Source organism: Petaurus breviceps, unplaced genomic scaffold (genome assembly GCF_028583685.1).
Source record: "Petaurus breviceps papuanus isolate PSGF00001 unplaced genomic scaffold, PetGlider_PUasm1.0 90823, whole genome shotgun sequence".
Classification (NCBI taxonomy): domain Eukaryota; kingdom Metazoa; phylum Chordata; class Mammalia; order Diprotodontia; family Petauridae; genus Petaurus; species Petaurus breviceps.
Window position 1 is genome coordinate 7,544,769 of NW_027187352.1, and position 24,291 is coordinate 7,569,059.

Genomic DNA, 24,291 nt, shown 5'->3' on the forward strand with positions numbered 1-24,291 from the left:
GCACGTCCATGGGGCATGGGAGATCTTTAAATCCCATAACCCTTACAGGCAGCCACATCACTCATCAGCAGGGTCCCAGAGTAGAAGTTTGGGGGAGAAACGGTTGTCTGCCAAAGCATGATTTCTGGTCCTGTGGGCAATGGAACTGGTAAATGGATGATTGAAGAGTAAGTGAAATATGGCTGCAGTTAGATCTACATATAAAGGACAATGTGAAGCACCAATTACTTTATGTCTAATTTCTATTGTAATTATTTATATGCTGGTGTTATCCTATGTTAGATTTTAGGCTCCATGAGGCCAGGGACCATGACCTATTCATTTCAGTGCCTAGCATAGGGCCTTCAACATCGTAGACCTTTATAATTGCTAAAACATCCTTTTGGCAAGTCCAGAAATGGAATGCATTGAACCTGACTCGAACCCTAAATGCTCCCACCCCCACGCCCAACTCCACCCTAAAATGCACCTCTAACTATAACCCTAACCCCCCATCACTGGAAGTCTTCAAAATAAGGTTCAGTTAATCCTTTTGGAAAGGATATTCTGGAAGACATTTCTTCCTAGGTTCCATTTGAGCTAGATGTCTTCTGAAGTCACTTCCAGCTCTGCAGTTCCATGATTCTGTCAGTTGAATTGAACTGAATTTCTTGGGCAAAATCCCAGGCACCAGATGATGTGGTTTTTTCATGAGAGCTCATGGACTAGCTTGTGGTTATCTCCCCACCACGTGTATTTCTCAGTGGCAGAGGCTTCTAGAAGTCTCCTATTCCCCCGCTTCGAGAAAGAAGGCTCAGAACTAACAGGATATAATCATCTCCACAGGTAACAACTGCAGGGGGGAGCAGTTGTTTCACTCTGGGCCATTTGGAAAGAATCTTTCCATTTCTATTTCATGCTGTTTTCTTTGAACCTCTTGGAGGAAAAAAAAATTACTTTCCTGTAATTACAGGGGAATAAACAGCCAACCAAGAGCTCTCCAAGTTCCCTTTGGAGATGCCTTCCGATTCTTCTTTTAAGTTTCTCTACATTCCCTTAAGTGAACCACACAGTCCAATGGAGAGAGCCTCAAAGTTAGGCCTGGTTCTTCAGTGAATGTGTTTGTTGACTTTAGGGAGGTGAGTCATTTCCCTGACAAAGCTCAGTTTCCTCATCTATAAATTCAATGCACATGAAAGCCCTTTGTCATCCTTATAAAGAGATGTACAGATAAGAAGGCTAGATTGAGTCAAGACATAAGTAGGCAGAGGGGGGGTATCACATCTTCTTGCCCACCATGAGTAGACATGAATTCTCTTAAGGGCATCATTCTATATCATGCTAATTATAGTTTTAAAGTTTGACAGCAATGTGGAATTACCTTGGAAATCCTGTTTACTCACTAGTCCCCAAATTAAAATTATTCTAAGTCATCTGGCCTTCATGATATAAGCAGTAGTCCTAAAGAGCCCTCTGTTGTTAAAAAGCTAAAATAATCCCTGAAATCCAGAAATTTCAGGTATAGTATAGAATCAGTTACACATGTCAGAGTGGTAAAGGCCCTTAGAACATAATTTTAGAGCTGACTTGGGCCCTGAGAATGGGAAAATGGGAAAAACCCTTTGATGAGAGAAGGTTAGGATTGTAAGGGTCCTTTGAAGCCATCTAGACCAATCCTCTGTTTTTATAGATGAGGAAACAGGTCCCTAGAGGAAAAGGACTTGAGCAAGGTCAGAAAGTTAGTGGCAGTCAGGACTTGAACCTGCGTTCTCTGACTGAGCCGCTAGGTAGGGCCATGGTTCACAGAGCGCTGGGCCTGAAGTCAGGAAAACTTAAGTTCACCTAAGACACCAGACATATCCTAGCTATGTAACCTGGGTCAAGTTACTTAACCTCTACTTGTCCTAGTTTCCTCAACGATAAAATGGAAATAATAGTAGTACCCACCTCCCAGAGTTGTTGTGAAGCTCAAATAAAGATAATATTTGTAAAGCACTTAGCCTACAGTAGGTGCTTAATAAATGATTGTTTCCTTCCTTTCTTCCTCACGCTCCCAGAAAAATGTTCCTTCTACTCCATTCTACTGCCTCATCTATTATGAGATTATTTTAGTTTTTATTTTTTTGCTTTTTGGAAGGCAATTGGGGTTAATTGGTGACTTGCCCAAGGTCACATGGCTAGGTTTTGTGTTAAGTGTCTGAGGCCAGATTTGAACTCAGGATCTCCTGATTCCAGGGCCAGTGCTCTATTCACTGAGCCACCTAGCCACCCCGAACATTCTTTGTAATCTAAAAACTTAGAACTGTCTCCTCTATACTTGCCACACTTGCTTTTGTATTGTAGTTGTATATTTATCCTTACCCTTTACCCCATTAGGTTGTAAACTATTTAATGACTGTACCTCTGTCAAAGAAAGAAACATATTAGTGAAAAAGAAGATAGTCTGGTCTGGGGCAAAAAATGAGAGATAACCAGTAGATACCCATTTAAGAAAAGGCAGTATATCAAAATCTACTTAGAAAACATACACTAAGGGATGATTGTGTATGATCCCAATAGATCCTTGTATGGAAAGTGCTTTGTAAAGCATAAGGTCCTATCGAAAGATGAACCCAGTATTGCATCGTATTCCTTTAGATGTAAGCGAAATTCCACAGTGATGACAGTTGCTTTTTGTACATTTCAGAGCATTTTCATAGCCATCATCTCACAGGATCCTCTTGTAGTAGACCAATGTAGTCAGCAGGGCAAGGGTCATAGACTTAGAACTGGAAGGGGTCTGTCTTAGAGATGATCTCGGTGGCCACCTGAGCAGTCAGTGACAGAGCTGGGAACTGCACCCTACTCTTGTGTGCTCTTTCCTTGACACTGGGGCTACACATGATTTTATGGTGGTTTGGTTTTATTATATTGTTCATAATAAGAGTTTGCCAGAGGACACATTTGCAGTATGTTGGAACTACAGATTAGGCATAGCCAGTAAGCAGCATGAATCAACAGATGGAATGCAGTGTTTCAAACAGACAAAGGCAGCTGATGTGGTAGAAAGAGCACAGTAGGGCAGCTAGGTGGCGCAGTGAATAGAACACCAGCCCTGGAATCAGGAGGACCTGAGTTCAAATACAGCCTCAGACACTTAACACAAAAACTAGCCATGTGACCTTGGGCAAGTCACTTAACCCCAATTGCCCTCCAAAAAGCAAAAAAAAAAAATTTTTTTTTAATTTAAAAATTAAAATAAAAAAAAATTTTAATAAAAAAAAAAAAGAAAGAGCACAGAACCTGGGGCTAAGTTCCATCTGTCCTCCTTACTAGCTCTGTGAATATGGGTAAAACACTTCAGTTCCCTCATCTGTAAAATGGGGATAATAAGGCTTTTACCATCTACTTCACAGGCTCTTGAGAAGAAAGTACTATGTAAGCTTAAGAATGCCATAGAAATACAAGTGAGGGCAGAGCCAAGATGGTGGCATAGAAGCAAGAAAACTCCCTGCACTTCCCCCATAACCACCTCAAATACCTATAAAAAATGACTCTAAGCAAACTGTAGGACTACAGAACCCACAAAGTGACCGAGAGAAACAGACCTCCTGATGAAGACAACCCAGCAGGAGGACAGGAAGGGTTCATCACAGCGCACTGGGAGCAGAGTCCAGTGCCTAGTGAGCCCCCAGTTTTAGCCTCAGGGTAGCCCAACCAGGCACAGAAGGACATAGGGAGAGTAGATCACCAGCAGCTGTGGCACTTTCCAGAATTATCAACCCATAAATGCCAAAGACAAAGTGAGAGGTCAGTGTAGACTTTGGGAACAGGGAGTCTAAGAGGGCAGTCCGGCCTCTGCCCCTGGAGGAAGAAGCACCTGAGGCACCATGGCTGCAGCCACGTGTCTTCTTCAGAGTTCCTGGCCTACAGATTGTAAGGGAACCAAGCGACCATTCTGAGGGGTAATCGCTCTTGCTTTGTTTAACCTTCTTGGATCTGAATTGCAGTGTAGGATGGTGGTCCTGGGATGTGTGACCAGTGAGCTAGAGCATGTGGAGAATTTAGAGAGGGCAGCCAACTAATAGCTCTGGCAGCTGCAAAAACCCCAGTGATTTGGGACAAAACTCCCCTCTCTGGAAGCAGAGTTCTACTGTGGCAAAAAAGCTCAAAAGTCAAGTAATTGAGTGGCAACATGAGCAAGCAAAGGAAGCAAGGCAAGCACAGCAATCCAACTTTGGAGTCCTTTTTTGGGGACAAAAAGGATCAAAGCATGGAATGGCAGGAAGGCAACGAAGTCAGAACTCCTGCACCAAAAGCTTCCGAGAAAAATAGGAACTGATTACAGGCCATAGAGGAGCTTAAGAAGGATTTTGAAAAACATATAAGAGAAGTGGAGGAAAAATTGGGAAGAGAAATGAGAATGATGCAAGAAAATCATGAAAAGTGAGTCAACAACCTGACTGAAGAAAATAACACCTTAAAAAATAGACTAACTCAAATGGCAAAAGAGTCCAAAAAAGCCAATGAGGAGAAGAATGCCTTAAAAAGTCGAATTTGCCAGATGGAAAAAGAATCTCAAAAGCTCACTGAAGAGAATCATTCCTTCAGAATTAGATTGGAGCAAATGGAAGCTAGTGACTTTATGAGAAATCAAGATACTATTAAACAGATCCAAACAAATGAAAAAATAGAAGGCATTGTGAAATATCTCATTGGAAAAACCATTGACCTGGAAAATAGATCCAGGAGAGATAATTTTAAAATTATTGGACTACCTGAAAGCCATTGTCAAAAAAAGAACCTAGAAATCATCCTTCAAGAAGTTCTCAAGGAAAATTGCCTTGATGTTTTAGAACCAGAGGGCAAAATAGAGGTTGAAAGAATCCACCGATCATCTCTTGAAAAAGATCCCAAAAAGAAAATTCCTAGGAATATTATAGCCAGATTCTGGAGTTCCCAGATCAAGGAGAAAATATTACAAGCAGACAAGAAGAAACAATTTGAATTTTGTGGAAACACAATCAGGATAACACAGAACCTGGCAACTTCTACATTAAGGGATTGCAGGGCTTGGAATATGATATTCTGGAGGTCAAAGGAGCTAGGATTAAAGCCAAGAATCACCCACCCAGAAAAACTGAGTATCATGTTTCAGGGGAAAATATGGTTATTCAATGAAATAGAGGATTTTCAAGCATTCTTGATGAAAAAACCAGAGTTGAATAGAAAATTTGACATTCAGATAAGGGAAGCAGGAGAAGGTAAACAGGGAAGGTAAACATAAGGAACTTATCAAAGTTGAACTATTTACATTACTACATGGAAGAACAATCATTGTAACTTATGAAACTTTTCTCAGTATGAGAATAGTTGAAAGGAATATAAATGTATATATATATGTATCTATGTATATGGTGTATGAATACATACGTGAGTGTGTGTATATATATGTATAGGTATACATAGACATAGGGCACAGGACCAATTGAATAGGAAAGGATCATACTTAAAAGGTGAAATTGAGATGTAAGAGAGAAATATAATGAGAGGAGATGGGGAGAGATAGAATGAGGTAAATTATCTGATATAGAAGAGGTAAGGGAAAACTATTACAATGGAGGGGAAGAACAGGAAGGCAAAAGGGAATGGGTCAAACTTACTCTCATTGAATTTGGCTTAGGGAGGGAATGACATACACACTAAATAGGATATCTCACCCTACAGGAGAGTAGGAGGGAAGGGATGAGAGGGGGGATGATGGAGGGGAGGGCAGGTTGGGGGGAAGGAAGCTAGAAGCACACACCTTTGAAAAGGGACAGGATCAAAGTAGAGAATAGAACAAGTAGGAGGTGGGATAGGGAGGGAAATATAGTCAGTCTTTTACAATATATTCACTATGGAAATGTTTTGTGTAGCTACATGTATTCAACCTATATTGAATTGCCTATCTTCCCAGTAAGGGTGGGTGACGAGGGAGGAAGGGAAAGAATCTGGAATTCAAAGTTTTAAAATCCAATGTTTTTATATTTATTTATTTATTTACATGCAACTGGGAAATAAGATATACAGGCAGTGGGGTATAGAGATCCATCTTGCCCTACTGGAAAGTTGGAGGGGGTATGGAGGAGGATATAGGAGAGAGCAGACTGGGGTAGGGGGTATACAGTGGGATTGCTGTTTTGGGGTTGGTAGGTAGGGGACAGATGGGGAGAAAATTTGTAACTCAAAATCTTGTGGAAATGAATGATGTAAACCAAAAATAAATATAAATTTTAATTTAAAAATTTTTTAAAAGAAATTTTAAAAAAGAAATACAAGTGAGTGAATTACTATTAGTGGTAGCATTAAGAACAAACTACAATCTTTTCATTTGATTTCCTGGCTTTTTAGTTGGAAATTTGGAAGGGGTGGCAAATAGAAATAAAATCTGATTGGAAAACTAGATTTTGATTTGTTTTTATTTTCAAATTTTTTTCCTGTGTTCCAATCACTATAAAAATATGTGGTGTTTGAACTGCACTCATGGTGTGCCAGCATACAAACAAGGAGTTTAGTAGTCCTGGAGGAGATTGTAGAAAGAGTAGATGAGGGTGCTCTCTGACCTCAACAAGGTCACTTCTCTCTGGGTTTCAGTTTCGGAAACTGGACTGGATGAACAAAATCTTCTAACCCTGCCATTGTCCCTTCTAAGGTCCTTTCCACACAGACTTCTGATGTTTTTATTGTTACTCAAAGAGGAAACAAATGCATTGGCTCAGAGCTTGGCAAAGTACACAGTTTCTGGAGTCAGAAGAGGGGGTCTTGAGCAAATAATTCTCTGGGCCTCAGTTTCCTCCTTTGTAAAATGAGAGGATTTGACCGGGTGACCTCTCAGTCTCATTCCAACTCTGGCTCTTTGATGCTATTGTCCTTTGAAAATGGGAAGGACATGGGTCTCTTTGTTCTCTGGGAGGCAGCACTACATGGTGAAAGAGCACTTGACTTGGCATAGGAAGAGCCATGCATTCAGCTCAGTTCCCCAGTTCAGAAAACTGTGTGACTGGGGTAGTTAATTCACCTCTCAACCAGTTTCTTCATCTGTAAAATGGGGATAATAATACCTTATAGTGCCTACCTTGTTCTCTGCTAGACCATTCTCTAAGATGTTAATTTGCCAAGAAAATGCTGACCTACACTGGTAGATAAGATTCCTCACTGGGAACTTCCTGCACCAGATGACATCATATCCAGTATACAGAAAAAGTGCCTGTGGGTGCTTGTGAGGATCAAATGAGATAATGTAGAGAGAAAACTGTATGGACCTTAAGGCATGGAATTCTATGCACAGACAAGGAAGCTTGAGAGGGATGTGACCGTGGGAGGTCAGAGAAAATGACACAGAGTTCATTTCTAACCATGCCCTCACAGACTGGCCTGTTCATGATCTCTATGGAAGGTGGCATGACATCACAGGAGGAGTCCTGGAATGACCCTCAGGAGCCTTGGGTCATGTCCAGCAGATGCCAGGGAATCACTGTGTGACCCTGGATAATCACTTCTCCTCCCTGGGTCAGTTTCCTACTTTGTAGAATGAAGAGGTTGGACTAGATGCACTTTAAGTCCCTTCCATCTCCAGCTTTCTGCAGTTTTCTGCATCAGCCACTCCCTTCATTCTGCATCTCATATCCCTGGAGATGCACTTGGAAGTGTAGAATTGAATCAGACTTGTTTACTTCCCAATGCCTGCTTCCCAGCATCAGGTATCCAATGGAGTGAAGATTATGATGAACTCCAAATCACAGAATCTTTGAGCTAGAACGGACTCTGGTGGGGAGGGGAAGTGGCCCAGCAATCAGTAAGTGGCAGGCCAACCTAGAGCCCAGGACTCCTGACTCCCAGTCCTGTCTCATTGTAATACACCAAACCTCTAGCCTCTTTCTCATTTAAGCAAATATTGAATGAAGTCCAAGCACTTTAAATTGTCCGCAAATGTCATCAAACTGACATACGACTTCTAATATTAGTTATTCCTATCAGCCTCCAAATACAATTTCCAGTGCTTAATCACAGTATTACCTGGCACATAAGAGGTACTTATAAATGTTTTTTGACTGACTAATGGATCAATGGGGGAGCAAATGTCTTGTTTTTAGGATTCTGTAGAAGGAAAAACTATTTCATTTTTGTTTGGTTTTTAATGGTAGAGGGTGTAAAACAAGTTCAAATCAGTGTGAATTTTTTTTTTCTTGGTAGGTGAAAAAAATTCCCTTTTAAAAAACATGTTGGAGGTTGTACTAACATTACATTTTCTCTTTCTCCTCCAGGTCATGTATGGACTATTGGTTTTCACTCTAGTACTGCGGTCTATTTATATTGTTACATGGTGAGTCTTGCACGATCAACACTACATTCCTGGGTAGATTGAAGTGTGACAATTACATATAACCTTATATACTAGACTTCTCTTTAACAATGTTTCTTTTTTAATTCAACAATAAACATCATGAAATGTTCTTAAGGCATTTGTTTAACAAATGCACCTGCTGTGTGTCTCTGCCCTTCAGCACCCTTAGAACACAGGATATTGAGGCTCGAGGGGCTTGGAATACAGAGTGCGATAGCTAGAAAAGGACCTTTCTTTTTTATAGATGAAGTCTGAGTCTCAGAAAGGACAGTGACTTGCTCACAGGCCCACATCTGGTGAGAGTCAGAGCTAGAGCTGGCTTGAACCCAGGTCTTACCAACTGCACCTCCAGGATCTTTTCAGAATTTTCTGGCACCTTTCTTCATTGACACTCTACCATTCAGTAAACTTCAGCAGCTTCCAGTCACTTCAAAGATCCAATATAAAATCCTTTGTTTGGCCTTTAAAGCCCTTTACAAGCTGGCCTCTTTCTCTCTAATCTTATATGGTTCCTATTCTAAAGGAGCCTCTAAGTCTAGTAGCTTATAGATATACAATGTAAACCTCTAACTTTTAGTCACAAAAACAAAAGTTTTATACTTCAAAGGGATGCAACACACAGTGTGGTGCAAATGAAAACAACTTTTTAATACAGGTTTTTATAAATGCACATTTTTACTGTTAGAAAATTTAGTTTCCCATTCCCCCAAATCATGTAATCTTAAAGTTGAAAGGGACCTTAGCAGCCATCTAGTCCAAATCATACCTGAGAAAGAATCCCCTTCATATCATATCCAATAAATTGTCATCCAACCTCTACTCCAAGACCTCTGGTGAGGGGAAACTCACCTCCTCCAAAGCTCCACTGGTTAAGTAGGCTTTTCTGAAATCAAGCCTCAATTTGCCCCTTTGCCCCCTGGGGCCAAGCAGAATAAATTTAATCTCTTTTCCATGTGATAGCCTTTTAAATACTTGATAAAAGTTACCTATATCTTCCCTAAATCGCTAAATAACTCCGGTTCTTTCCTTCCACTTTCTTTCTCTCTTCATTTAACATGAACTTATGGCTCTTTACCATCTTGACTGACTTGCTCTAAACCAGCTTATCGACATCCTTCTTGCCTGAGTGAAACAGTGTTATTCCACGTGTAGTCTGTCTGACAAAGACAGAATACAATTGAACTATGTCCTCTCCCTTGTTGTTTCAGTTGTGTCAGACTCTTCATGACCCCGTTTGGCGTTTTCTTTGGCCTCTTTTTGTATCCTCAGCCCTTAGCACAGTGCCTGGTACATAGTAGAGGCTCAGTAAATGCTATTGAATTGAGTTTATTGTATCGAATTTTATTCAGTTCAACTTACCTGTCAAGATCATTTTTGGATTCTGGCTCTCATTTAGTCTGTTCTCTCACTCTCAGCTTTGTGTCATGTAAAAATTTGATAGACGTGCCCCTTATGACTTTATCCAGGTTACTGATTTTTTAAAAATGTTAAATATCACAGAGCCATGCACAGATCTCTGGAGGACTCCACTAGAGATTGACTTTCATGTTGATGTCAAATTGTTAATGACCTGATCTGGCTATTCAAGGTGAGGAGTTCTGAAGGGTTCTAGATTCAAGTCTCACCTCTGCTAGCTGTGTGACTAAGGCCTTGATGCTGAATTTCCTTATCTGCAAAATTGGTAAGTTGGCCTAGATGTCTTCTAAGGCCCCTTCCAACACTGTCATTCTTTGTTCCAAGTAATAACTTGTTCTGCTTCATGCCAAAGGGCAAAAAATAATAGCAATATGTGAAAGATTAAAAAAAAAAACACCAGATTTACATGCAGGCTAAGGAAAAGCTTCCTCCCAACTTGAGATGTCCAAAAGTGAAATGGAAAGTGGTGAGTTCTCTTTTACTAGACATTTTCACATGGAGACTGAACAACTACTCATTGAGGACATTGTAAAGGGCATAAGGTGGCTTCCAGGGTCCCTTCCGAACTGTAGTATTCAGTAGTTCTGTTACCTATGAGATAAAATGCAAACTCCTTACCCTAGAAGAGGAAGCCTTCCACAAGCTGGCTGCAATCTTCCGTTTGAGTCTTACTTCACAGTAATTCACTTCTACAGTCTAACCACAATCTGACTATTAACTGTTCCCTGATCTCACCCTGCCTTTACTGGATCCAGGCACTTTTCATAGATCATCCCCAGGCCTGAAATGATCTCCATATCTCTTCCCATTCAATCTTTCATTCAAGGCCCAGTTTCTCCATTTACCTTCCCTGCTCCCTGAACCAAAAGTGTTCTTCCTGGCCTCAGATTCAGACTTTGAATCACAGAACTGGAGAGTTGGAAGAAAACTCAGGAGCTACATACCAAAGAAACCGCCACTCTGACACACACAACATGTGGTTGTCCTTCCTCTGCTTACAGACTTCTAAGGAAGAGGAGCTCGCCACATCCAAAGGAAGCCCCTCTCCACTTCTAGGCCCCCAGAGTTGTTAGGAAGTGTGTCCAGATGCCAAGCTGAACTTGCACATTGCTCTTAGTTCTATCCTTTGGGACTGACCAGAACAAATCTTCATATGACAGATCTCCAAATGCTTGATAGCTACTGTCCCCCAGGAGTTTTCTTTTTTCCAAGCTTAGCATGCCCCAAATCCTTCAAATTTTTCTCAGACATCATGGATTCAAGATCTTTTACCATCATGATTACCCTTTTCTAGACACTCATCAACATGTCCATGTTCTTAAACTGTAGTGCCCAGAAATGAATACAGTATTCTAAACAGGGTCCAACATAGGCAGTGTACAGTGTGTATTCCTGGAGGTTAATTTTTTTTTTAAAAAAAGCATAAGAGTTTTACATTTAGCCCTATTGAATATCTCCTAATTAGATTCAGCATGATATTCTAGCCCAGGGGTGGGGAACCTGCAACCTCAAGGCCATATGTGGCCTCTTTGGTCCTTGAGTGTGGCCCTTTAACTGAATTCAGACTTCTAATTTTGTACAGCTATTCTTTCTCTTACCTTCTGGGACATCATTCCCAGAGAGTCAAATCTCTTCTCCATTCCAGATTCCTTTTTTTTTTTTTCCTTTTAAAATCTTTGGAGTCTTAAAGTTGGTCCTTTTAAGAACTCTTCATTCTTCTTAATACCCTGAAATATTGGAGAGGCATTCTTCAAGACCCCTCACTTTCTTCTCTGGGAGGGACATCAGCCTATACTTGGAACAGAGATCACAAGTCACTCAGCTATGGGAGAAATACAGACATTATACATTTGATACCTGTCACTGCACAATTACCCCTATTTTTCAGCCTTATTTCAGCTCTTTCTGTGGTAGCAAAGAATTAGAAATTGAGGGGATGCTCCTCAATTTGGGAATTACTGAGTAAGTTGTGGCATATGATTGTGATGACGTACTATTTTGTGCTATAAGAAATGACAAGGGGGTGGTTTCAGAAAAATATGGCAAAACTCATATAAACTGATCCAAAGTGAAGTAAAAAGAACCAGGAGATCATTGTGCACAATACCAGCAATGTTGTAATGATAATCAACTGTGAAAGACTTGGCTACTCTGATCAGTACAATGATCCAAGACAGTTTCAAAGAAATCATGAAAAAAAAAATGCTAACCATATTCAGAGAAAGAATTGATGAACTAAGTGCAAAGTGAAGTACAATTTTCTTACTTTTTAATTTTTCTTTCTTTTTTTTTAAAAAATATGGCTGATTTGGAAATATGTTTTACATGATTTCACAGGTATAACTGTTACATTGCTTGCCTTCTCAGTTAGTAGGGAGAGGATGGAAGGGAGGAAGATAATTTAGAACTCACAATTTAAAAAGAAAGAATTCTAAAAATAACTAAATAATAAATTTTTTAAAATAGAGTGAGGAAGATCATAGTTGGAATCCTATCTCAGAAATGACTAGCTATGTGAGCCCAGACAGGTCAGTTTCTGCATCTGTAAAATGGGAATTCTAGAGCTCTTACCTCACATAATTATTGTGAAGATTAAACAAGAATATATATGTACATATAAATTTAAAAATATATACATAAATAACTACAAAATGAATAAAATATTTGGGAGTCAAGTAACTAAAGAATACTCAATACTTGTATAGATTTTAAAAGATACTTATAATAAAATACTTGAAATAAAAAATTATAAAATGCTCCTTAGAGAAATAAAGAACAACTTAAATAGCTGTAGGAGTGTCCAGTTTTCAGAGATAAGCAGTGCCAACATAATTGACATGATAACATACCAAAGTTAATTCACAGACTAAATGATGCACTAGTCAAAATACCAAATAATACTTTATAGAATTAGGCAAGATAAGAACAAAGTCCATTTGAAGGAACTGAACATCTAGAATATCAAAGCAAATAATGGGGGGGAAATACAGAGATAAAGGGAGGGAGAACAGCACTTCCAGACCTCAAACCATATCCTAAAGAATCAGTCATTAAAACTATTTGGAACTGGTAAGATCATAGGTAAGTAGATCAATGAAATAGACTAGACAAGAAAGAATCAGAAGTAATGGATTCCAGTAAACTAGTGTTCAGCAAACCTAAAAGCATAAATTACCTAGGAAAGAACTCCCTATTTGATAAGAACCATTGGGAAAACTGGAAGAGGTTTAGCAGAAATGAGGATTAGATCAACATCTTATACAACATTTCACAACAAATTTTAAAAGGATTCATGACTGGAATATTAAAGATTATAGTATAAAAATATTTTAAAAGGAGATAATATACCTTTTGCAGCTATAGGTAGAGGGTGAATTCTTAACCCAACAAGGATAAAGGCAATTACAAAAGATAAAAAGGATGACTGATTGCATGAAATTGAAAAGCTTTTATATAAAATTAAAGCATTTAGGAGAAGAGAAGCAGGTAATAGAGGAAAAAAATCTTTCTACAAAATACCTGATAAGGTGTGATACTCAAGATATATAGACAACAGAAATAATGACAAGTTAGGGGCCGCTAGGTGGTGCAGTGAATAGCGCACTGGCCCTAGAGTCAGGAGGACCTGAGTTCAAATTTGGCCTCAGACACTTAATACAAAAACTAGCCATGTGTCCTTGGGCAAGTCACTTAACCCCAATTGCCCTCCAAAAAGCAAAAAAAAAAGAAATAATGACAAATTACAGCATTTATACAGTGCTTAAAGGTTTGCAAAGCACTTTAAAAATTTTATTTCATGAGTAAGAGTGCCAGCCCCAGTGTCAGGAGACCTGGGATCGGTTCCGGCCTCCAATACTCAGCACCCACATAAAAATAATAACTGGCTGTGTAACCTTGATCAAGTTACTTAACCCCGATTGCTTTAAAAAAATAATAAAAAAAATATTATTTCATTTGGTCCTCATGACAATCCTGGAAAGTAGGTGCTATTATTATCCTCATTTTACAGATGAGGGAACTGAGGCAGACAGAGGTTAAGTGACTTGCACAGGGTCAAAGTAGCTACTATGTACAAAGCATTGTGCTAAGTGCAAGCAATAAAAATGCAAGTAAGCAACACAGTCCTTGCCCTAGTAGAACATTCATTCTAATGGAGGGATGTAATATGTTAGAGGGAGCTAGAAATGTTGGAGTGAGAGGACATGCAGTGGGAATGTCCATGAAGTGGCAGGGAAGCCTGGTAAGATCAAAGCTCACCTGTCAGAGCCCAAGGTGGTTCCAGGGGAGGAATCCAAGTTTCAGGGAGGATGGCTGGATCCCTAGTTGCTAATGACATGATGACTTAATTAAAAACTTCTAGGGAATCAGCAGAGAAACTGATTGAGACCTGGTATGGAAGATGGCCAAGAAGATGGATCAGGAAAATTGCATGATCAAAGTTATGTTTGGAAGTTACTGGAAGAACAATCTGTCAATGTGTGCATTCTGGATTAGAGGGGGAGGGAAGAGATCTCTAGATTATGAGGGGAATAGCCATGTGGATAAAGCTATAAAGATAAGTTGAGTCCAGATTGCAGAAGACCTTAAATGCCAAGCTAAAGTGTGTACTTTATCCTGAAGACAGAGAGGTACTCAAGTTTTGAGTGGTGGATTTGACTTATTTAGATTTTGCTTTTCCTTCTCTCCACAGGGTATATCCATGGCTTAGAGGACTGGGTTATACGTCCTTAGGCATATTTTTAATGGGATTTTTCCTTTGGAATGTAGACAACATCTTTTGTGAATCACTGAGGTAAGGAAAAACAAATTTAATTTTTTTTTCTAGAAGCATGGCAAATATAAAGTTATATGTAATTTTAAATGTTACATATATGTATTCTTTGCCTCAAAGAGGTGATTTAAGGAAAGTACTTTGGAAACCTCAGAGCTCTAAAGAAACCTGATCATCATGCAATGTTATACATTTTTGACCCATCCATTTGTCACATTTTATAATATCGTTTAAAAGTTTTACTTTAAATTCACTGGGAAGATGTAGTAGCAGATCAAAGCACTGTTTTAATAATAGAATTCTAATGATAGAAAAACAGAGGGAGATTTCAATGTAAGCCAAAGCTTGGGGAGTAATCACAGCCACCTGGAGGCACAGGCACTGTAAATATTGGTGCCTCCCCCCTGTGCACAGGAGGAGTCTAAGGCCCTAGAAAGGTGACCTGCCCGGGGTCTCATTGTTAGAATGCACTGGACAAACTCAGGCTTCCAGATTCTAGTCAGTATTATATGTAGTTTGGTCAGAAAACTAAGATCCAGTCTGAAGAATACGAAGGTAGCTGAGGGAATATGAAGCCTTACTCCCATGAATTCATGGAAATATCCTAGAAAAGTTGTGTTATCTGTTGAATAAGACTAATAATGCATTTCTCAACCAGAGTGTGGTTTTAAATGGGGCATGAGCAAAGAATTTGTCAGAACTTGTGCATATTTATGCACCCAACGTGTAGCACCCTTAAAGAATGACTTTCTTTACTATGCATGAAAAACACATGCTTGGTCATCCCCGGGACTATGTCAACAGGTGCTATAATTGCATATTGTTATGGTTATGCAAAAATTGGTTTGTTCTATTTTTCCTCCTAACAGGGAGTTTCGAACAAAGGTGCCACCTTTTGTGGGAATTTTTACACAGTTACATGCTTGGTGGCACATTCTTACTGGCCTTGGCTCTTATCTTCACATCCTTTTCAGGTATGAAATAGAAATTTGGGGGAGGAAGGGGAGAAGGGGAACTATAGCCAATGTAATATAGTTGTGTGTGGGTGTATTTCCTCTGTATTATACTTAACAAACCCTTTGAGAGCCCAGTATGTGTGGAACAGAGTTTTGGATCCTCAACCCAAGTACAACACCTGGAGAGAAGATACTTAGTATGGATTGATTGATTTGGATTATCTGGACCTGGTCAGGGCTGGCCATTCAGCTTTCCTTTTAATACTGTGAATTAGGGAATCAGATAATTCCTAGCATAGATGAGAACCCTGAGAAGCAGGAAAAGGTTAGTTGTTGCTGAATGTGAACTGGCTTAAAAGTCTGAACCTAGGTGGAATGGCAGCCAAACCAAGTATTTGAATTGAACTGCTTAGAAGAGAAAATGAGAACACTGAAAGGGAGGAGGGAGAGCTAATAATTACTTCATTTGCTCCACAATTCTCCTTAAAACCAGCTCTGGGCAAAGAAGCAAACTTAGAAGGCCTTACTTAGCATCTTATTGATTCAGTAGCTCTGTCCTCTTATCTTTCTCCCCATATGCTTCCTTTCTGCTGGAGAGGGTGCCACCATCCTTGCAGTCACTCAGGCTCACAACTCATTTGCTCATACATGAGTCTGGCCAGCCCACTCCACACCCTAGTCAATAAACTCCAGTGGTTCCCTGCTACCTCCAGGATCAAATATAAAATCTTTTGTTTGAAACTTAAAGCTTTTCACAACCTGGTCTCTTACAACCTAATTTCTAGTTTTCTTACATTCTACCCCTCACCACACCTTCTGCTATCTGCCCAAACTAGTCTGCTTGCTGTTTCTCACACTCAGTCTCCCATCTCCACACCTGAAAGGCCCTCCCTCCTTACCTCTGTCTCTTGGAACCCCAGGCTTACTTCAAGACTCAGCTTCAGTGGCACTTTCTACGGGAAATCCTTTCCAGACTTTCCACTTGCTACAGCCTTCCCCTCCCAGGCTTACTTTCATCTGTTCTGTATGTATCCTGTACAAGCCTATTTATTTAAATATTGTCTCCCCTCATCAGAAGGCAAACTCCCTAAGGGCAGTGTTAGCCTTTCTTTTTGTCCTAAGGACTTAGCACTTGGCCTGTTTAGAAACAGGGTAACAAGACTTGCACTGTTTGCCTCATGGAATTTCTGTAAAAAAGCTTTATAAAACACTATACAGATATGAACTATTTTATTAGTAAATTAATTATTCTATTAATATAAATAATTCATTTTGGGGAATAAGTTTTTCTTTTCAAGAAGTTCTAGTTAATCCATTTCAAAAGTTCTAGTTAATCCTAAAATCTTTATTTTTTAAAATATTCCCACTCTATTATTTTTACTCTACTCCACTTTAGAAATTTGGCCTTGTTTGTTTGGGTTGGGTTTTTTTTTGGGGGGGGGGGTTGACAACTTTCTTTTGGATCTTTAGGAAAAACAGCCTCAATAGCCTCACTGTACTTGATGGAACAGTGTGTTCTGGTAAACAGCAACTAGTTGGAAACAGGTAGTCTCTTTCAGTCTCCTGCTTTGAGCAGCCCATGTCTCAATAACAAGGTTTGCTTGCCTGCCAAAAGTTAATTAGTGCTAAAACATACTCCACACATGAGTGCCTTTTCCTTCAGCTCAATTTGCAAATGAGGAAACTGAGGCAAACAGGGTGAAGTGACTTGCCCAGGGTCACACAGTTAAATGTCTGAGGCCAGATTTGACCTCAGGAAGATGAGTCTTCCTGACTTTAGGCCCTGCGTTCCTATCCACTCCACCTCTTAGCTGCCCCAGTGCAAAAACTAACCTCCCAGTTCTACTGCTTACTAGGAAAGTTGTTACTCCCGGGGCCGTGGTATCTTCATTTGTAAAAGAAGGTGGTTGGGCAAAATATCTTAACATCCCCTTCTATCTCTTAGTCTATAATCCTGTGATCCCTCTGTGTGATATGTTGTGAGTCAGTGATTCTTGACGCAGAGTCAGGACTCAGACTCAGCCATTCTGATTCCAAAGCTAGCATTCGTATCCCCTTCTGGAGAAGGAATAGAAAGGGCTGAGTGCTTATCGCACTTCCATAACGCTTGGATGTTCATAGTCCCATTCAGAGGACACAGCAATATCATGAAGAGGATGATAAAGGAGATGTTGGATTGCCCTAATTCTGGTAACGTTTCTGTGGCAGATTCATTCAGCTTCAGTTGAGCAAGCACACATTAAGCACCCGAGGTGTACAAAGCCCTGCTCTTGATGATGAGGGAATCCACAAAGGGTGTTGACACCGACCTTGATGATTGAAGTGCCGTGGTGTATGCTGTGTGCCTCAGGGAGGGACAGAGGGCTGTGCCACACGAAGGTGGGAAAAGCACTCCTCAGAGATGGTGCTGGAGGCATCGGTGATAGCTCGGGCCAGCAAAGCCCTCCCACTGAGGGTGCAGACTGGATTATTCAGGCTCAGAGCACCTTAACTTGATGGCTTGCCACAATAGTTTCTTCAGAACAACCCTAAGAGTAAAGCTCAACAGTTTTTTGACAGTTATACTTTAAATTCATAGGAAGAACTCTCAATGGCTCACTGTTGTGGCCTATACTTGGTGTTCTGGTAAACTTCTCCTGTTAGGCAGCAGGTATTTAAACCCACTGCTTTGAGTAGCCTACACACATAACTTGAAACCAAGGTTTTCTTGCAAAAAGATAATTATTGCCAGTAACCATCCCATACATGGGGACCAGCCTTCCAAAGAGGCATAGTGGGGTGCAGAGGGACATGGAAAGAAGAGCCTAAAATCATTCCCAGAAAGACTTGGATTTATTGTCCTGTTTTACAGATAAGGAGAATGCAAAATGGTAAAGTGCTTTGCCCCATAATCACAGCTTTGTGTCTGTGCCTAGACCAGATCTCAGGTCTCCTAACTCCAATTCCAGCACTCTAATGACCTTCTTCACCTTTTCCATCAAACCTCACCTAGCAACTTGTTCTTTTAAATTCACTTTAATTCATCCAGCATCTACTAAGGGCCTGCAGCCTTCTGGGCTCTTGGTGATACCAGCTCAAGCATGAAAACACCCCCTGCCCTCAAGGTGATCCTGTTCTTCTGGGTAAAACACCCTGCAGCATGTGCACAGAGAAATCATCACCAAAATGTATACAGAGTTATATCTGTGGAAGAGAATACCATAAGCTGGGGAATCAGGAAAAACTTGGCAGAGGAAATAATATAGGTTTTGAGCAGAACTAGAGAATCCAAGAGAGAAAAATGAGAAAGGACAGTGTTCCTAGCATGGAGGGCAGCCTGGTCAGAGGCCTAGAGGCAGAGATGGAATGTCCTGTATGCAGAATAGCATTGTTGTGTTGAAACAGAGAGTGCATAAAGGAGAGGAATGTAAAGTCATTCTTTTTTTGTTGTTTTTTAAAATTTATTTATTTACTTTTAGTTTACAACATTGAGTTCCACAATCCCTTGAGTTCCAAATTTTCTCCCTTTCCCTCTCCTTCCCCTTCCCCTGCCCATGGCGGTATGCAATCCGATATAGGTTCTACATATACCTTCACATTAAACATTAGTCAAGTTGTAAAGAATTATAACCAATGGAGTGAACAATAAGAAAGAAGGGACAAAACAAAACACAAAAGAGAGAGAACAAGTAGTTTCCTTCAATTTGCATTCAGACTGTAGTTCTTTTCTCTGGATGTGGATGTCCCTTTCCATCATGAGTCTTTTGGAGTGGTTTTACAGCCTTGTATTACTGAGAGGAGCCCAGTTTATCAAAGTCAGACAGATACGATGTGTCTGTAATTGTGTACAAAGTTCTCCTGGTTCTGCTCCCCTCACTCACCATCAGTTTATATGAGTCTCTCCAGGTTGTTATGAAGTCCATCTGCTCCTCACTTCTTATAGCACAATAGTATTCCATTACATTCATATACCACAACTTGTTTAGCCATTCCCCAATTGATGGGCATCCCCTTGATTTCCAATTCCTTGCCACCACAAAAAGAGTTATAAATATTTTTGTAAAAATGGGTCCTTTTCCCACTTATATGATTGCTGGGTCAGAGGTTATGCACATTTTTATAGCCCTTTGGGCATACTTCCAAATTGCTTTCCAGAATGGCTGGATCAATTCATACTGCTCCACCAACAACACATTAGTTTTCCAATTTTTCCACATTCTCTCCAGCATTTATCATTTTCCTGTTTTGTCATCTTGGCCAAACCTACTGGTGGGATGTAGTACCTAAGATTTGCATTTCTCTAATCAATAGTGATTTAGAGCATCTTTTCATATGCTTATAGATATCTTAAATTTCTTCCTCTGAAAACTGCCTGTTCATATCCTCTGGCCATTTATCAATTGGGGAATGACTTGTATCCTTGTAAATTTGTCTCAGTTATCTGTGTATTTTAGAAATGAATTTAACTCAGTTATCTGTGTATTTTAGAAATGAGTTCTTCATCAGAGACATTGATTGTAAAAATTATTTTCCAATTTTCCACTTCCCTCCTAATCTTGGTTACATTGGCTTTGTTTGTACAAAAGCTTTTCAGTTTAATGTAATCAGAGTTATCCATTTTGCATTTCATAATGCTGTCTCTTTTTTGGACATAAATTCTTCCAAACTCCATAAATCTGTTAGGTAAACTATTCCAGATTGCTTACAGTATCAGCCTTTATATCTAGATCATGCACCCATTTAGACTTCATTTTGGTATACAGTGTAAGATATTGGGCTATGCCCAGTTTCTGCCATACTATTTTCCAGTTTTCCCAGCAGTTTTTGTCAAATAGCTTTTATCCCAGAAGCTGGGGTCTTTGGGTTTATCAAACAGTAAATTACTATAGTCATTGACTTCTATGTCTCATGTACCAAATCTTTTACACTGATCCACTAATCTATTTCTCAGCCAGTACCAAGTAGTTTTGATGACTGCTGCTCTATAAAATAGTCTAAAATCTGGTATGGCTACTCCACCTTCCCTAGCATTTCTTTTCATTAATTCCCTTGATACTCTGGACCTTTTGTTCTTCCAGATGAATTTTGTTACTATTTTATCTAGCTCTATAAAATAATTTTTTGGTAGATTGATTGGTATGACACTAAATAGGTAAATTAATTTGGGTAAAATTGTCATTTTTATTATATTAGCTCAACCTAGCCATGAGCAACTGATGTTTTTTCAATTGTTTAGATCTGACTTTATTTATGTGAAAAGTGTTTCGTAATTGTGTTCATATAGTTCCTGAGTTTGTTTTGGCAGGTAGAAGCCCAAATATTTTATACAGTCTGCAGTAACTTTAAATGGAATTTTTTTTCTATTTCTTGTTGGACTTCATTAGAAATATATAGGAATGCTGAGGATTTATGTGGGTTTATTTTATATCCTGCAACTTTGCTAAAGTTGTTTATTATCTCAAGTAGTTTTTTTATTTTATTCTCTAGGATTCTCTAAGTATATCATCATGTCATCTATACAAAGTGATAGCTTAGTCTCTTCTTTGCCTAATCTAATTCCTTCGATTTCTTTCTCTTCTCTTATTGCTACAGCTAACATTTCTAGTACCAAATTGTCTAGAAGGACTTAAAGTCATTGTTGAAAGATATATTGGGGCCAGATTGTGAAGGTATTTGAATCATTCAGTTGACAAGTATTTATTAAGCACTGTATGCTTTGTGCCAGGGCCCCTGCTTATCATTGGGATATGAAGAATCCCCAATGTAGTGAATAAAATTATACCTAGTTATGCAGGGCTTCAAATAACAGAATTTCTGTTTTAGCCTAGAAGCAACAGCAAATCGCTGGAGCTTTTTGAGCATGAAGGAGTGAAATATTGGTGCTTTGGGAATAGCTGATTTTGTTCCTTTGTAATGTCATCATATCACTTAACCTGTTTGCCTCGGTTCCCTCATCTGTAAAATGAGATGGAAAAGGAAGTGTCAAGCCACTCCAGTGTCTTTGGCAAGAAAATCCCAAATGGGGTCACAAAGAGTCAGACTGAAATGACCAAACAACAACAAAATATAATCATATAATATTGTACATTATATTTATCTGCCTCTGTTTCTCATTCCCTGGGTTGATTTTTGTCAAGGGCACCACAATCCATCTTTCTAGGTACCCACATTTAACTTGAGAATTCTCCTTGATGTCGTCTTACATTCCCACACTTCATATAACCATCTCATATTTCTCTCCATTCACATAATCACCACCCTTATGCTAAGTGTTTTCCCTGCCCTAAGTTTTTCCTCTGTCTGGACCATCCTCTACACACCTGCCAAACTGATCTTCTTCCCCTATTTGATAAGATCTTCCTCCCCTATTCAGTAAGCTCCCCTGTGACCTCTAGGATCAAATACAAATCTCTCCTTAATTTAAGGTCTTTGACAACCTGTCTGGAGTCTACCTTTCTGGGCTTATTACACATTACTTCCCATAATGCACTCTGTGGTCCAGTCAAACTGGCTTTCTTACTATTCTTCATGCATGAAATACAATGTCTACTCTCCATGCCTTTGCATAAGCTATCCCCTGTAGCTCAAATACAATTCTTCCTCACCTCTGCCTCTTAGAATCCCTAGCTACCTTCAAAGCTCAGCACAAATGCTGTGTCCTGCATGAAGCTTCCTCCTGATCCTCACTCCCTACCCCCAGCAGCTGACGCCTATCAACTCACTAAAACGAAAAACTTCCAAACAATTAGAGTTGTCTGAAAATGGAAGGGTTGTGCCACATGAGGCAGTTAGTTTCCCATCTCTGTAGGTTTTCAAAGAACAAATGATTATTTGGTAGGACTGTTGCAGAGGGCCCTGCTCAGCTGTGGATTGGATTAGGCCATAAGAGGGGAAGGGGTTTGCCCAAAATTGTGCAGGAAGTAAGTAGCGGCACTGACCTCTCTTCCAAATTGAGATGTTCTATAATTCTGACTCTGAAATGCCCTTTTCTTTCCCTTTCAGCCTGTACACAAGGACACTTTATCTGCGGTATAGACCAAAGGTGAAGGTAAGCCCCTGTCTGTGTGCATTTGAATACAAGAATTCCCTGTAGTAAGTTTGGGTTCAACTCTTAAGAATAGGAGCTTTGTTTCTATCTACCATGAATGGAGACAGTGGCCCCCTAACATGACCACCCTCAGACAGAATTCTTAAGATTCAGCCAGGATCCCCTGAGGTTCTAGACTAGGATGTGCTAACTCACCTTTCTCTAAGATTTGTATTGAAAAACTATTTTTCTTCTTTCTCTCTCCTTGAACCCTTACCTGAATAGTTTATCCTCGGGATATGGCCCATGATCCTGGTTGAGCCACCCAAGAAGCACTTATGAGAAGAGGTCCCATGAAGAAAGCACAACCGCCCACTGCCATCCTCCTTGCCTTGGGAAGATAATGCCAAGACTCTTCAAATTTCCATATTAAATAATGTACCAGACCTTGTGGTAAAAGGATGAGTCTCTGAGCAACACCACCAGGCCAGAAACAGAGTGAGAAGTGGGCATACTGGGGACTTAGTGTGTCTTTTTCTCCCTTATAATGTCTAAAAGAACACAATATGATGTTCATGTATATATGGAAATGCTGCAAAAATTGGGCTTCTCTAATGAGCTAGTCACTGGTCATTGTCCAGTGGTCACTGGACAGTGACCTTTTTCCCCTTTGATGTGGACTGAATCTGATAATATGTAAATTTTCTCTATTATTTTAAATGAATATGCAATTGAATAATGGAAGTTGTTGATTTGGGGTGGAGCCAGATGCTTCCTAGTGAACTTAATACTTAGGGACATCACACTTCACTCAGATACTTGTTGAAGGAAACTTAGAAAGTTGTTGCCAGGGTCAAAGGGTCCAACCATAGGGTTGGGTTCAGCTCCACCTCGTGAACCAGATGGTGCGTGTTGTCTCTGCTCTCACTGGGAGCCACACATTCTAGCTCAGTCCTGCCACCACAGTCCAACATCTGTCACCCCCTACAGCCCATTGTACAGGCACTAGACCCATAGAGGGTACAGAGTCACAGCATCACCAACTACATCACAAGCAGGGCCCACCATAACATTGGGGATACCCATTGTCATGTCATTTTGGCCAGTGGCCCAATTCACAAATCGGTTATCTGACATTCCTCTAGCTAGTACTTAACCCCAGCAATGCTAGTTACCTCCCCACAACTCTTGGGAATGTGGTGTCACCTTACTCTCTGTTTTCAAGGAGCCAGTTCATGGTACTAGGCAAGACATTGTCTGTACCCTCTGAGGAGGCTGTGCCAAACAAAGCCCAGCACATCAGGCTTGAAGCTGGACATTCAGCCTGTGATTTCTTCCTCCTCCTCAAGCTAATTAAAAGTGGTATTTCTAACGAATGTCCACACTGTTGCCTCCAGCTCCTTCTGATCTTTGTAAGTCCCGCTTGTGGTCTAATCAAACGTGGAGTAAGCCTGCCTCTGCTCTGGCCAGCTTTATTCCTGTGCTCCCATTATTTTCAGCTCCAGAAAATATCAATGAATGACAGGCTGACTTTTCAAAGTATTCGGTAATTGTGAATTCTGCAAGAGACATGAGACTCACAGCGAAGTTTTCAAGGGGTGAAATCATCAGGAGTTTGTTGTGTAGAAAACACCCCCATGTGTCTGCTCCTCTTGGCCCCTGGGGAGAGTGGGCCAAGAGCTTGAGAACAGCCTGGGGCAGCACCAGAGTGTCCTCTCACTCGTCTCACTCTGTCATCAGGCAGATCGTTCTGATGCGGATTTGAGTATGCAGCGCACAGAGTCAGCGTGAGGCTCAG

The 24,291-nt window shown here is 40.1% G+C and overlaps 1 protein-coding gene across 5 annotated transcripts in view; it reads left to right on the forward strand.

Moving 5' to 3' along the window:
• Positions 1-23,876, forward strand: part of ACER3 (alkaline ceramidase 3) — a 205,150-nt gene extending 181,274 nt beyond the window's left edge. For all 5 annotated transcript variants that reach the window (XM_069070901.1, XM_069070905.1, XM_069070903.1 and 2 more), the window contains 5 exons: positions 8,265-8,323; positions 14,451-14,552; positions 15,401-15,505; positions 22,469-22,514; positions 22,779-23,876. In XM_069070901.1, the coding sequence (XP_068927002.1) occupies positions 8,265-8,323; positions 14,451-14,552; positions 15,401-15,505; positions 22,469-22,514; positions 22,779-22,835 (369 nt within the window). In that variant the 3' untranslated portion in view covers positions 22,836-23,876. The remainder of the gene's footprint in view (positions 1-8,264; positions 8,324-14,450; positions 14,553-15,400; positions 15,506-22,468; positions 22,515-22,778) is intronic.
• The last annotated feature ends 415 nt before the right edge of the window (positions 23,877-24,291 follow it).